Genomic DNA, 15,347 nt, shown 5'->3' on the forward strand with positions numbered 1-15,347 from the left:
CATAGATTTGAATCCGGACTTAGGTCAGTTCCCACAGAAATCAGTGGGGCTTTTCTTAGTCACGACTAACTTTCCAAATAGATTTTCAACGTGGCCCTACGTTCAACGTAGGTTGTTTTCACATAGTGGATTCCATGCTGTTTTTAAAACAGTAATTATTTATTATGATTGTCGTGTTTGGCTTTGCTGTGAATTCCATGCCCTCCGTTTATACTCAGACATGAAATATAAGGCAAAGACGCCGGCAGGCCTCTGCCCCTAAAAGCGTACAGTGCCAACAGCGCAGACCTGTGCCTGCTTATTATTGAAGGCCCCGCCTCGGTATTCAGCGGGGTTTATTCCCAGGTAAACTTGCATAGGATTGCTCTGCAGATTGACTTTCGCTGGCTAAAACAAACAAACAAACAAACAAACAAACAAACAGGGTTCAGTCTGTGGGTCTTTTAAGATAACTGGGGAAACGTCTGTTTTGACAGCTTTTTATAAAAGTCCTGATTTGAATCACGGTCCTTTCCCCTTTCACCGCTGTGCGAACATTTCCCCCTATAAATGCGCAAAAGCGCACCGCACTCTTAGCCATGGGGATCCTCAAGGCAGCTGAGGAGAAGCCAGCGCGATCTCATCGCAGACAAGAAGAAGTCAGTGTTTTTCCTTTGAGTTTATCTCTACAGTGTGGTTTTCTTTTTAAAAAAATCTATTTTATTGTATTGCACATTGCGTTGGTTTCTGAGACAATGCGGTCGACAGGCAAGCAGGGGCACCGATTTTTCCTCGATCCCTTTCCTATCCAATCGGCTCCCTCGATAATCCACCTCTTTATAACACATCCTATCCTAAACCCTATCCTAAAACCCCCAAAACAATTTATCTATAGACCTCTGGAATTCGATGGAAGCACTAGTTTGTTGTCAGTGCCTTTAGGATTGCAGCATTAAACCAGCATTAAACCTTTTGATGAGACTGGCTGTCCTTCACCACCATCTCAATTCATTTCAATAAGGTTCACGAAAGGAAAATTTGCTGGTGAACTTTGGTGATCACGTTCTGTCTTCTAGTTGCAAAGAGACTTGGGTGGGACATAAATGTACCATTCCCTCTTCCTTCCACCCCCCACGTTGTATCTGGAGATATCCGTGCTTGTGTGTCCCAGGCAGGAGTCATTTCTGTTGCAATTGCGAAGACTGGATTTTTTTCTTAACTTCTCCTTCACACACCACACAAAGCTTGCCACCCTACGTCTTCTTTTATCAGGGAGTGAAAACAGGATAGAAACTGTTTCTGAAGTGAAATTGCTCTCCTTGGGTCTCACAGATGTGTGAGGCGCCCCATAGGCTGCTAACGTCTGCTTGCAATTCGCCCTTCCCAGAAGGATCTTAGATTGGGATCTCAAGTTTTCTTTTGAAAAAGGGACAACAATATTTTGTTTTAAAAAAGCATTTTAAAAGGAAACGGGGTAACAGAGGGAAGTGAATGGGGTGCGTGCCCCAACACCAGCCAGGAATTCTCTCTCCATAAGGAGCATTATAAGTGTATTTTAAATAATGTTTTGAAACAACAAATGCTTCTCTAGGCCCTCACCATCTTTTGAATAAAGAAACAGCAGATCTGTTCCCCCCCCCTCTCCACACATCACCCCACTCCAGCGATTAAGTGCGAAAGCTAAACTGCCCCCCCTCACCTCCAATCTCACCCACACTTAGACCCCTTTAACAGCTTAATTGCGCTAAATTTACCACGCGCGCCTGGAAAAGAGGGTGACAAAATCTGGAAGTGACTTACCTTGATGAGTGAGTGGCAGGCTGGGAAGCGGATGAAAAGATTCTCCGGAGAGTTTAAAAAAAAAGTAAAAAAAAAATGATAGGGAGGGGACGATGGACACCCACCCTTCTCTAAATGTGGGTTGGGGATGTTTTTTTGGGACGCTTTTAGGAAGCACGTTTTGTGCGAGTGTCTTTGAGAATCTGTAGAATCAAGTAATAACCAACGCGTCCAGTACGGTTTTTGTTTTTTGCAGAAGAAAATATTTGGGATGGGAATGTATGGGGTGGGTGGAAGAAAAGCCCTAAACAATCAGCAATATAAGCTGTGGGCCACTGGAAGAAACTCCGGACGTTTTCATTTTATTAAAAAAGGCCCGGGAACTTGTTTACGTTGCGCTGTATAAACATCCTGCCCCTTGTCTGCGTCTATCTCGCAAAGAAATCAGAAACTTGATTTTTAAAAGTGGGTGAGTTCCAAACCTACCGCCTTTCAAGAGAGATCCCCTTGGTGGCAGGGGGGATCCGGGAATCACTTTAATTTTTGGTGTGTCTCATTTGTGTATAAACAAAACTGCTGGTCCTTTTTTTTAATGCGTTCAATTAACTGGTCAATTTCTAGCAAACGTCTCGCTGTTAGGGAGGGATGTTTGTGTTTATTCCTCTGCGCGCGCGCACAGACTTCTTAATTTCTTTCTTTTTTTTGTCCGCAAAATCAAGGCCACAGGGAAATCGCTTCCTCGCGAGTATTACCAACTGGTTTTGCGTAGCAAAGAAATGAGGCGGGGGAGGGTGTGTGTACGAAAATAGCGGAAGGTTAGGATCTAAGTGGCCTTTCAACACGTTTGGAAATGGACAAGCAGAAAGTAGTCTCTGGACACAGAGAAAGATTTTCTTTGGATGGAGAAGTAAGAGCAGTTGAAACCAAAAAGAGCGGAGGAACGTTGAGATGTTTATATGTGGGCGTCGGAGAAATAGAGTTTGGGAAGCGATTTAGCAGCTAGTTAATCCAGAATCATGTACGGAACGCCCAGATAGTCTTCAAGCCCAAGTAGCACCCGTCGATTTAAACACAACGCGCTCCAGTGCGCTCAGGACTACTTAGGTGGACGGACCCGAGTGAGGTGTACACCTCGGGAGCAAGTCCCGCCGATCGTTCCCAAAGGAGGGACGGCCTAAGGATCCCGGCCTAAAATACGCACACACACACAAACGAAGTAAAGTAAATGGATTTAGGATCCCCTCGGCATACCCAAAACAGATTACTCCAATTATTTTCCCACCATAGATTTAGGGTTTGGGGTGATGAGGAAGGGGTGAACCCATAGGGTCAATTGAAACCCCCTGTCCTCCAGTGAGGAGGTGGTGAACACGTGTGTGCGTGTGAAGGAATTATACGGGTTCGGGTGGAGGCTAGAAATTTGTGGGGGGGGGAGATCCTTCTTCTGCATCAGGACAAGGTGGGATCGGCAGAGGGGTGATGGTGGCAGCATTGAAACCCTCCGTTTGGTTGGAGCGAAGCCCCTTACAGCGCCCACCAATGTTGAGCTAAGACGCGGAAAAGAGACTAGGAAGAAGGAGGGGAGGAGGAGGGAGGGAGGGAGGGGGAGCAACTTGCCTGGCGGGCCGGGGAGGGAAGGGGAGGCGGGGACTCCTCCTGCCTCTTACGTCGTGCTGTCAAGAGCCGCCAGGCGCCCGCTGACTTGAGATAAAAGTTAAAGGCAACCGCTCCGGTTGGGGGCAGAACCCGCGACTCACCGGGCTGAGAAGCAGCAGTAGCAGTAGCAGCAGCAGCAACTCCTCGCTGGCAGAAGCCTGGGAGGCCGGGTGGGGTGGCGGGTGGGGGAGAGCTGGGAGGAAACGCTGGTCAGGCAGGGGGTGGGGAGGGTGGGGGGGAGAAAGCCCGCGCCTCCCGCGAAGCCTGAGAAACGGGGCAAGGGGGAAGGGCGAAGAGGAGGAGGGGAAAAAGGAGGAGGAGGAGGAAGTCTTTTCCCGCTTGGAACGCCGGATTAGGAGCAGAAGGCTCGGACACAGCCTCTCTGCTGGCTTGGATCGTGCGGAAGAGGGGCGGGTGGCGGCGGGTTTGGAGACGCGCCTTTTCCAGGTAGAGGAGGCTTTGCTTCGCGTCCGGGGGTCCAGCGGACAGCTGTCCCCCCCTCTTCCCTTTCCCGCGGCCTTGGCTCTGTCTCCCCACCTCCACTCCCCGTTAGTCAGGGACAGGAGCCCGCAGCTTAGCTTGGACTGAAAGAGAAGGCGACTGGGATCGGCTCCGTTTCTTCTGCATTCCGGCTTGCAGCGCTTTTACTCAGCTCTCTGGAGGAAAAGCAAGGGCGCACGAGAGAGAAAGACCTGGGAGCGGGACGGGGGAGCTCAGACCCCCCCCCTCCCTGTTCCGCCCAGGAGCCAGTCCTTTAGGGAGGGGGCGGCGAACGGGAGCCGTCGATGACCGCAGGACTGCTGCGCGCTCCTTCCTCTCGACCCCCTCCTCCTCCTCCTGCCGAGGCCGAGGCTTTTCCGATGTCGACAGCCTCCGACAAGGCGCAGCAGCAGCAGCAGCAGCAGCAGCAGCTGGGAGCAGTCATGGAATCGGCGTCGTCCACCACCTCCTCGACCCCCAGCAGTAGCAGCAGCGGCGGAGGCGGCAGCGGAGGAGGAGGCAGCGGCGGCACCAAAGCGAAGAAGTCCAACGCGGGCATCCGACGGCCGGAGAAGCCGCCTTACTCCTACATCGCCTTGATTGTCATGGCCATCCAGAGCTCGCCGTCCAAGCGCCTGACGCTGAGCGAGATCTACCAGTTCCTGCAGAGCCGTTTCCCGTTCTTCCGCGGCTCGTACCAGGGCTGGAAGAACTCGGTGCGCCACAACCTCTCGCTCAACGAATGCTTCATCAAGCTGCCCAAAGGGCTGGGCCGGCCGGGCAAGGGCCACTACTGGACCATCGACCCGGCCAGCGAGTTCATGTTCGAAGAAGGCTCCTTCCGACGGAGGCCCCGCGGCTTCAGGCGGAAATGTCAGGCCCTCAAGCCCATGTACAGCATGATGAACTTGAATTTCAACCACCTCCCGGACAGCTACGGCTTCCAGGGGCCTTCTTGCCCGCCCAACAGCCTCCCCCTAGACGGCGGCGCCCTGGGCATGATGAACGTCGACGGCATGGGACTGGCTGGCCACTCCGTACCCCACTTGTCCTCCAACGGAGCGCACCATTCCTATATGGGGAGCTGTGGAGGTGGAGGTGGAGGAGGCTCCGCCGGAGGGGACTACGGTCACCACGACGGCTCGGTGCCCGCCTCGCCCCTGCTCCCCGGAGGTGGCGTGATGGAGCCCCACTCCGTCTATTCCAGCACGGCGCCGTCCGCTTGGGCGCCCTCCGCAGCGCCGGGTTTGAACAGCGGAGCTTCCTACATCAAACAGCAGCCTCTGTCGCCTTGCAATCCGGCAGGGAACCCGCTCTCGTCGGGCTTGTCCACGCACTCCCTGGAGCAACCTTACTTGCACCAAAACAGTCACAACACGGCAGAACTACAAGGTAAGGCCGGGCTGGTGTGGGGATGGGCGCCCCTGCACGCGCGCGGGGGGGGGGGGGGGGGCTGGAGATCGCGAGAGAGCGCGGCGATCAGGCCGCACGTAAACTGGAACAGGGAAGGAAACATGCCCAGAATTTGGGGAGCGCTTAGCGCAGAACAAGAGGCTAAAGGTTTTGTTCGGGGTTATGGCAACAGCCGAAGCCAGGAACTGTAAAGCTAAAGGGAGAAAAGCAGGCGGCCAGAGGAAATCTCAAATGCAGAGTGGGTGCCGGTGAACGGACCTCTGAGCACCCAGTTACAAGCAACGGAACAACAGGTTTCTTAAGGATCCGTAACAACCAAGTTCCGTGTTCACTTTTAGCTCCGGATATGTAGGCTAAAATATGTGACACCTGACCAAAAATAACCCCCCCCCCCAATAAGCCTGGAAACAATTCGACCCCATTTCCTGTTAAACGAATGCTGGTACGCTTTGAAAATGTGGGGAAATCCTGATTGTATGGTTAGGTGATAAGTTATCCAGGTAAGTGATGAACCCAAGCGGATCAGGGACATCAGAAGCCAGTCCCTCTGCTGTGAGGGGAAAGCTACGCTTTAGGAGCGAGGTAGAGGCTGTTCCAAAGTGAAGTAAGGGTGCGCGTAAGAGTTATGTGAGATCAGAGGGTATTGGAGCGAGGGAGGGCCGATTAACAGGGGTCAAAGGGCTGGATATGGGGAGCAAGCAGGATTGTGGATGTATAGCTAGAAAAATAGGGATCGTGGGCAGAAAATGGGGGATATTCCCCACCACCACCCAGTTTCAGCTGCAAATCCTCCTCCAGTTGTTTTGCTCATAGAGAAAAGGAATAAATTCAGTTGTGGAGAAGGCGAGAGGGCAGCTCCAAAAGTTTTTTATCCCTCTGAAAATCGCACCCAGAAATACAGTGTTCTCAAGAATGCGAGAAGATGATGTATTTTGAAGCAGTGTACATAAATATTGTGGGAGCCTTTTTATATTTTTTGCTTCATTTAGTCAGAGTAGTTGACTTGAAGTTTGTGGGATTTATGACGTTTCCCTCCTACCCACTCCACCTTCGCGCGCCCCTTCTCTAAGGGAAATTTACCGCTACCCATTAAGTAGGTGCGTTAGAAATAATTAAATCTGCTTCGGCCCTATTGATACTATTCCGAATAACATTGCGGATAATATTCCATGGGCCTTATCAATGATTGTATGTGTAGAAGACTAGAAACTCTATTATATGCTGATGGTTTGATGCCAGTGAAATCCATTAAAGACACATTGCAGATTGAGTTAAAAAATGCTCTTATATAGTGCCCTACAGATGTAATGCGTTTTAGGGATCCAGTTATGGAATAAATAGGGAAATTCCCATTGATTTTAATAGGAGTGTAGTCTAAATACAGTTGCAGCAATACCTAACTACGCTTCGGTTAATATATGTGCGCAAACCCTGGAATTGTACGGGGCGTCACAGATTTGTCATTGCGTCACTTTTATTTCCTCGCTGCGGTTCCCTAATAAACATGACCCGGTTTTACATCATAGAAAGGAGCATATTTCAAAACAAGAAACAGCGTGATTTGTGAAATAAGGTTGAAGTTCGGTTATATTTTCTGGGGGTCAGAGAATTAATCCCAGCATAGTCCGTAGTTCCTGCCTCAAACGTGGCAGAAAGAAAACCTGTTCATAGTTGCATTAACATCATTAAGTAAGTTGCGCCAATATATCTTAATGCCAATTGCCTTAAACGTATATATGAAAATATTGTTGTGAAGTCAGAAAAATGTTGGTATAATTAATTTCCTTGTCGTCCCCATTATTATTATTATTATTATTATTATTATTATTATTAAATCAACACCAGGAACGATACTGAGTCCTGTGGCGCCTGAAATATTACCATTTATTGTGGCAGCTATCTGGCGACGTGGGATGCAACCCAGAAAGCTTACGGCGGACAAAATTGGTTAACCTTTAAGACTCTATAGAACTCTTGTTACTACTTGTTTTGTTTTTTCTCCCCAACAATTGATTAACCCGGTTTAGCACCACCTCCTTTTGAGGCAATAACGACTTTTGTAATTATTAATAGTAATCCTATTGAATTAGCACTTCTAATACTGACCGGTCTCATCAATTCAAAACCGAGCAGAGTGCCACTGCAGCAATTAACGACAGCAGTGGTGACAAGGAGTAATTTTAGTCTAGCTCAAGCCAAAACCAAGCCCTTAAAAATATCCCAGTGATCAAAGTGTGAACTTAAAGCTGCATTCCTACACGCACTTACCTGGAAGGTAATGCACATAGGACTGCGCTGTCAATTTCTCCCAATGAAACGAAACAGATTTTCAAAAATGATGATGATGATAATAATAATAATAATAACAACAACCATCATCACCATCCAATACATTCCACCTCTTGATTCTCTTTATACAATCTTCTACTTAAAATTGCTCCCCAAACGTTCTTTCCCAGAGCTGATCTCTGCAAAGGAGTCAATCCTGTGTCAGTATTTTACTGACTGCCTAATTTCAGTTGCCCTTTTGAACTCTCCTTTGTAGACAAAACATCTTTCTTTGCCTCAACCAGCTTTGTTAGGGCGGTTTTGTTTATTATTATTTTATTCCCCCACCCCGCTGTCTGCTCTCCAAATTACCCCCCTTCCCAGCTCCGAACAGCCCCTCTGCATTCTCGACATTGCTTACCTTGGCCGGATTCTTTCGCGTTCCAGGAGGGCGAGACATCTTTGCAGCGGAGGCCATAAGAGAAAAAGGGACCTGCGCGATTAGTTTCGATTTTGCAAAAAACATGAAAATGCACTACGTACTCTCTTTCGGTGGTGATTGGGATGGGGAGATCCACCCCCCACTCACCCAATAAGTCTTAATAGTATGAGAATGATGAGGGATCTTACTAAGAGGAGGGAATAATGGTTTGAAACTGACCAGCCCAGCAAGGGGAAATTGACAAGGTCTCTGTTGGTCACTGGAGAGGAAAGATAAGGGGTGTTAAGAGGCGAGAAGACAAGCGTTAGTTTGATTTTCTTTTTCCAATTCGTAGGGGAAGAAAAGGGAAAATGTCTTTTCAGCAGACAAAAGATTTTTTTATTTTTTGGGCGGGGGGGAGTAAAGAAAAGCGTGCAAGCATTCAGAGACCTAAAAAATAAAATAGCCGAAACAAACGTGGAAGGGTTGTGCTCGGAAAAAGAGTTAGCCCGATGCGCCGAAAGGCCGCGGCTAGCGAAAGCGCAGAGTCCAAAGACTTTTAAAGAATTCCTCCTCCCTGTGGCCTTTTTGCGGGTGGGGTCCTGTGGTGTTGCTTCTGTTAGAAGAGAGGATTTTTTCTTTACGGTTGGGGGTAGGATCTTTTGTATTTTAACAGCTCCCCTCTAGTTTTAGCAGCTGGGCAATCAGATAGGGAGGCGTTATCACGGCGAGCCACCGTCTTCTGACTCCCTGGTTCTGACTCCGACTCCAGTCGCTCCTCCTTGCTCCAAATGGAGCGGTCTACTGACCCGACAGGTCTTCTCACCTCTGTTTGGTCCGGGGCATCAGGCAGAGTTAAGGATAACTAGTAGCAATAGAAGGGAGCAAAAAGGCGCGTGGGAAATAATGGAGATGAACAGAGAAAAATTATGGAAAGCTGGGAGGAAATTCAAGCTTATTTTTTACAGCCTAGGGGTGGGGGTTTACTTTTTTTTAAAAAACACACTATAGCAATCATCTCACCTTCAAAATATAAAAACTCACGTCTCCTACTGTTTCTTTAACCTGCTGGTTTTTTTTAGCAACATAAAGGGGACGAGGAGCATTTTATTTTTTAAAAAATACATTCTGGACAAATGAGGGAGTTATAAATCCTGGATATCATTCTGACTTCTGTCACATGAGTTTGGAAACCAAATAATCCCTTTTTAAATGGGGGGGGGGAGGGGATGGCCACAGAAGGCATGCAAAAAACAACATTTAAAAAAGGCAATGACTACTACTACTACTACTACTACTAATTTTTGTCAGTTCTTTACTTGGTTAAATCACCATGAAAAGGACAACCAATTAATTAAGAAATTATTCTATTGTCATATAGGCTCAAAAGTGGGTTTTTAAAAAATTACTTAAATAAGTCCATTGTGCAGTCTGTATATGGTGTTGTTAACTGCTCTATAGATGGGTAGAGATAGGGCTGTTATTTTAAAAACGGAAAGGGTTTACAATTCTGAAAGAGAGAGGAATGGTAATTCTATCCATTGCAAGTTGTTAACCACTAAATATGAGTAATCCAGTTACTGTGTGAGGAAGTGTTCTATGAAATTTGTTAATTAGGAACCAATGTTCCAGACTGATTAGATTTTACAATGAAATAAGTATATTTAAATACTATCAGCAGATGTGGATCCACAGATAATTTCCCCCACAAGTTACTGCAAAGGCCTGCCCTGATCCTGTAGCATCAGCCATGCAAAGGGATGGGTGGGTAGAAGAAAGTTATGTTCCTTTTCAGAAGAAGGAGCAAGGTTAATATCTGCTTTTAATAAAATGTCTGATTGTGGTCCACAACCTGATAGGTTTTGTTTATGTTCATTGCAAGTCTCCATTGGAGTACAGTAGTAATTTAACCCTAGAAATAATTAAAAGCCAGGGTTTGTTTTTCCTCTGGCTTGAATGAAAGCAAGTCCTCCAGCTTTATCAAGAAAGCCAAATCTATACACACAAGCACCAAAAAGAAAAAAGAAAAAAAAAGTCCAACCCTCAGTCCTCCTTCCTTGGCCAGCCAGGAAACAGACTGTCCCATCCCATCCTGCTATTTGCGAATGGGCAAAATTCCCATTCCAATCAAGTGGGAATTTCCTCTGATTAAGAACAGCAGAGTTCAGAGTCCATAACATCACCTAGTTGGGTCTAACAGATTCCAAGGGGTTGATGAAGTCCCTCCCAGGGGGAGATCTTGTGGACTGGTGCCTATTGTCACCATAAACTGAGTTGGAAGAAGGTGAGGCTCCAGACTTGAATTGTGTAACCAGTTGTAGACAAGCAACAAGTCTGTGGAATTGTGTTTCTCCAAGAGAAGCACCCTAGGCTTCTGTATGGCAGGTTGCCTTTGCAGGTTGCTGTAACTACTACTACAGAGTTTCAGAAGCAATTTGTGATATGGCATGAGGTTCTACTGTTCAAGGGATGAAGGGGAGATGTGTTCAAAAATTCCACCCATGCATGCCAGAAGTGGAACTCAGCCACATTGGAATCTGCCCTTCTACTGAGTCAGACCACTGGCTTACGTAGCTCAGGCCTACTGAAGTCGTCATCCTCTCTCCACTCTGCCTCCCCCTGCCCCAAGTTAATTTCAGCCTAATGAAAGCTCAGTAAATCTTCAGGTTTTGCTCCCTGCTTGCAACTAAAACACAACATAGAGGTTGTGAAGTACCTGGTAAGTCCCAGTATGTGGAGGATAGCAAGCTGCACAGGTTCTGTTACCCATTTATTATCCTTGACCATACCTGGCAGTAGCTCTCCAGTCTTCTGTTAATATAGATATTTATTGATCCTTGACCAAAGGTATACAAAAGTTCGTACCCAATACAAAGTATCCTTTTATAGTACACTAGAGTAAAATAAATGCTTATAAAATCTGTTCTGTAAAGGAAAAGAGAAGGAAAGAAGGAAAAAAGGAAAAGGGGAGGAAAGCAAAAAAAGAAAAGAAAAAGAGGAAAGACAGACGGAAAGAAAGAAAGGAAGGAAGGAAGGAAGGAAGGAAGGAAGGAAGGAAGGGGAGAGAATTCTATCCCATTTTTCTTACATGATGTCCCTTTTGTGTTGGAAATGTAAAAAACTGAAGCTCAGACATGATCTATGTGAGGCAGATCTATGCCTCAGAGCTGGACTTCTTTGGGCTGAGAGACTCCTGCCCAAAACCACTGCCACTGCCAGATAGTGGCAAGTACTGAGCAAGATGAACCAATGGTCTGACTCAGGAGAAGAAGGCTTCCTGTGTTCCTTATGTATTCCTTCAATGAGGCAGAATGAAGCAGCTGCCTTTGCTCTCTTGACTAAAAAGAAAAAGTCTCAGCAGCAAATTCTGGGGGGCGGAAAGTGGCTAGGATATGTGGATATGTGGTCTGCCCTGGAGCCCCTAAGCTAACTTACGGCGCTAGGTTGAAGATGAGGACTCTGCTCCATTGCCAGTGCTGAGGTAGGATTTAACCACCAGCCTAGTCAGATTTTGTGCACAGCGTGGTGAATGCAGTCTTGTCCAGGGGTCAGCAAACTTTTTCAGCAGGGGGGCGGTCCACTGTCCCTCAGACCTTGTGGGGGGCCGGCCTATTTTTTTTGGGGGGGGGGGATGAATGAAATTCCTATGCCCTACAAATAACCCAGAGATGCATTTTAAATAAAAGCACACATTCTACTCATGTAAAAACATGCTGATTCCTGGCCAGGCCAGATTTAGAAGGCGATTGGGCCGGATCTGGCTCCCGGGCCTTAGTTTGCCTACCCATGGTCTTGTCCTTTGCCACAGGTAGTAAAATGGCTTGGGTAACTCCTGTTCCTACTGTAAAAGCCAATGCTGTAATCGACCAACAGAGGGGTAACCCTTAAAGCTTAACATGTATGCAGAATAACCCTAAAGGAATGAACTTGTTATCAACATAGTCACTCAAGCTTTGTTGATTGACACCTGTAGTGGAACGCAAGACCACCGGGATGTCACCAACTAAGTTCTACTCAGAGTAGAGCCTTTGACATGAATGGACCTATCCTCTTAATGAATTCCAGTGAGTTTCCTCTGAGTAGGTCTGGAGACAGACCACAGTTTCTATTCATGCTGAAGCAAAGTATAATCTAGGTTCTAATTCTTCAGTTTCATATCTCCAGGGTGACATATTTTTCCCCTCCTCTCTGTGTCGTGTCTTCTTCCCAGTCACTTAAATCTGCTCTCTGCTTTTCTTTCAGGAATCCGGTACCATTCTCAGTCTCCAAGCATGTGTGACCGGAAAGAATTTGTGTTCTCCATCAACGCCATGGCGTCATCTTCCATGCATTCAGGAGGTAGCGGCTCTTACTACCATCAGCAAGTTACATACCAAGACATCAAACCTTGCGTGATGTGACAGTAGGGCTGGGGAGCCGAGCTTTCTTGGAGGGGCAGCCAATCCCCAAAGATCCAAGTGAAAACTGTATAGAACTGTGGAACTTCCTTCTACAAGCCCCTTTAGGAGCCAAAGAACCTCCCCAGAAGCTAGACTGATAGTTGCTCATGAGGTATATGAATATTCAAAACATCTACAGAGAGGAACACGCTGTTCTCAAGGAAGCCTTGAAGAGGAGCAAAGATGCGTTGTGTGTGCTTTTTTTTTTTTTGTAGGGGAAGGTGAAGCACAATGCCAAAACACTAAGTACTCAATTGTCCTTTCATCTTGGGTCTCAGTACATTCAGAACAGTTATCTGGTAAAAATTCCAAAAACCACTTTTCAGTCTGTGTGGTTTCCTCCCCACTTCCGCTTAAAAAAAGGAATAGAATTCAAATGAACTCTGCTTTTTAAAAATATATCCTACCCCCAAATTCTCCACAATTTTAAATGATCATTAATGAAAATGGATTCTAAAATTTGAGGGTCAGGGATCTGCTGTACAAAGGAAAGCAGCACAAATAATGCAGACAGCGATGGTGAACGGCAGTCATTTTCATGTGGTGTCCATCACTGGGTCCTTCATTCAGCAACCAGAATTGGCTTCCAGTTGTAACCTCTCTTCTTATATTTTAGGGACTGAGCATGAAATATACATATGGCTCATTGTATATTTGACCTCTGGTTCAGGGCAATGGCAGACTCTCCAGACATCTGAGTGAGTGCTGAGATGGTGCTCTTCCCATATCTTCTTTCCTAGATCGTAATTGTGCGTTGAGTTTCCAAAGCCTTCTCTACCTTCAGGTGTTGGTGGGGATTTGAAAAGCAGGATCAGACACACACACACACAAACACACAGAAAATGCAACAGTAGAACTGAGGATGTTGGGTGCTCAATCACACGATCCTGTAGAAATCACCCCACTTCTTTTTGACCGTACCCAAGCCTATTTTAAATAGTAAAGTACCAAATTACAAAGAAAAAGCACTTTGAGAAATAAAGGTTAAAAATGGAAACGATTAACAAGGCTCACGCTTTTATTTATTCAACATTTTAATAAAACACAACAGCAGCCTTGGTCAATCAGTATTAAAGTGGTTAATGTGTTGGCAATATTTGCCGTAGGGACTGTGTGAAATAACCATCGTTAATGTCAAAAGCAGCAGCATGGCAAAGCAATTTTCTCTATGTTTTATATATAATTATATATTATATATATAAAAATATAAATATGAAGGACGCTTTTGTCATTTCCTCCCCCTCCCCCCTTTTGCCTGACTGTACAGTTCGGTGGCACACCTATTTTAAGTTTCATTCTGCACTGTATAAAAGTGTAATGACAGTGGAAGGGGTTTTAGACCCCCTGCTTTTGTGTACGTTTGTCCTTTTAAAAAAAATGGAATGCAAATAAAAAAAAATGTATGGTATTCATACACAGCCTTCACAAATTGTATAACCCATAAATAAATCATCGTGTGGCATAGACATCTGTGTAGTGGCATACTGAGAATAAAACTCAGAGAAGATTAGGTCCCCAACTTAGGATGTTTCTTGTCGTTGAGGGGCACCAAATGATCCCAGCTGTACATTTGGATCTCCGTGTGTAGGGAAGACAGCGAGAAAAAAATTACCCTTTTACCTTTCTATTTTCAGAATGATTGTGCCAGGCTCCAGCGTGGGGAGTTTGCTTTCAGGGTAGATACAAGTGGGAGAATTCTGGACTGGATTGTTTCAGATCAAGAAAGCATGTGCAGAGTGTGACAGATTTTGAGGTATTAAAAAAGATTCCTGCATCTAGCCAATTTTTTAATAGATATAAGCCACTCAGTGAGCAAATAAAAAAAAATGCAATTCTAAACAGTAAGGGCAATAATAAATATATTTTTATTATTTATTTTGATTTCTTACACATGCTTCACCACAAGATCTCAAGGTTGGGTTACAGAGATTTAAAATGAAGTTTGGTGTAGTGGTTAGAGTGTCAGACTAGGACTAGGGAGACATGGGTTTAAATCCTCATTTGGCTATAAAGTGTTACCTTTATAGCATGTCTTCTTTCCCTCTCTGTGTACCATGGAAAGAAAAGAGCCAATTGCTTCAGGTGAGGGCTCCTGCACTTCTTACAGAAGTTTCAGGTCTTTCCTTGAAGCTTCTGCTTTTGAAAAGTCAGTCTCTAAGGTCTGCATCCAAGTTAGTTATGCTCAAACAAATACATTTAACCCAATGGACTTAACACAATCACTTTCAGTGGGTCTCCTCTGCGTATGACTTAGTCAGATGCAACCTTAGGTGTTTATTGGAGCTAGAAAGAAAGAAAAAAACATGCAAATAATATTTTACCCAGCTGTGCAGTTAGAGGTGTTAAGCATGGCTCTTCTTTCCAGTGTTCTGTTCAAGGTTTTCACAGGCCTCATGATGCTTGAAAAGTATCCTTTAAACAATAATCTTTTAAAAAATAATCCTCTAAAGTTTAAACAATACACTTTACAAATAATTTCCCCCTTTTCTTCCTAATGTCTCAACAAATGAAACTGATTTGTAAAAATGTTACATGGGGAAAAAATACGAGAGAGAGACATTCCACACACTTTTGTAAATCAAGAAAATCTTTAATTAAAAAACAAACAAATACTTGATTTTTTAAAAAAATTGGGTTGGATGCGGACCAAGTGATCTGAACTTAGTTCCTGTTGAACTTGATGGGACTTAAGGCATGACTGATTTGACTCATTGTTTTCAACTTTACTGACAATGCAGACCTAGGCGTGTTTGCTTAGAAGCAAGCTCCGCTGTGTTTACTGAGACCTACTCCCAGATATGTGTGTATAGGATTGCAGTATTAAGTGCAATATACACACCAAGCTGAGAGGGTGCTGTAACAATGACTTCGAATGGAAGGAGAGAGGCGAGGGTACAGGGACGAATACCATT

General features: G+C 45.5%; 1 protein-coding gene and 1 long non-coding RNA gene across 2 annotated transcripts in view; one reads left to right on the forward strand and one right to left on the reverse strand.

Moving 5' to 3' along the window:
• LOC308482329 overlaps window positions 1-2,098 on the reverse strand; it is a 28,309-nt gene extending 26,211 nt beyond the window's left edge. The window contains exon 1 of the long non-coding RNA XR_013989222.1: window positions 1,780-2,098. This is a non-coding gene — a long non-coding RNA (uncharacterized lncRNA). The remainder of the gene's footprint in view (window positions 1-1,779) is intronic.
• A 1,580-nt stretch (window positions 2,099-3,678) lies between these two features.
• Window positions 3,679-13,864, forward strand: FOXF1 (forkhead box F1). Its single transcript, XM_081015935.1, has 2 exons — window positions 3,679-5,286; window positions 12,239-13,864. The coding sequence occupies exons 1-2, from the start codon at window positions 4,200-4,202 to the stop codon at window positions 12,394-12,396; spliced, it is 1,245 nt and encodes a 414-aa protein (XP_080872061.1). The 5' UTR covers window positions 3,679-4,199; the 3' UTR covers window positions 12,397-13,864.
• The last annotated feature ends 1,483 nt before the right edge of the window (window positions 13,865-15,347 follow it).

The sequence above is a fragment of the Podarcis pityusensis genome, assembly GCF_964106645.2.
Source record: "Podarcis pityusensis genome assembly, chromosome: 8".
Lineage (NCBI taxonomy): Eukaryota > Metazoa > Chordata > Lepidosauria > Squamata > Lacertidae > Podarcis > Podarcis pityusensis.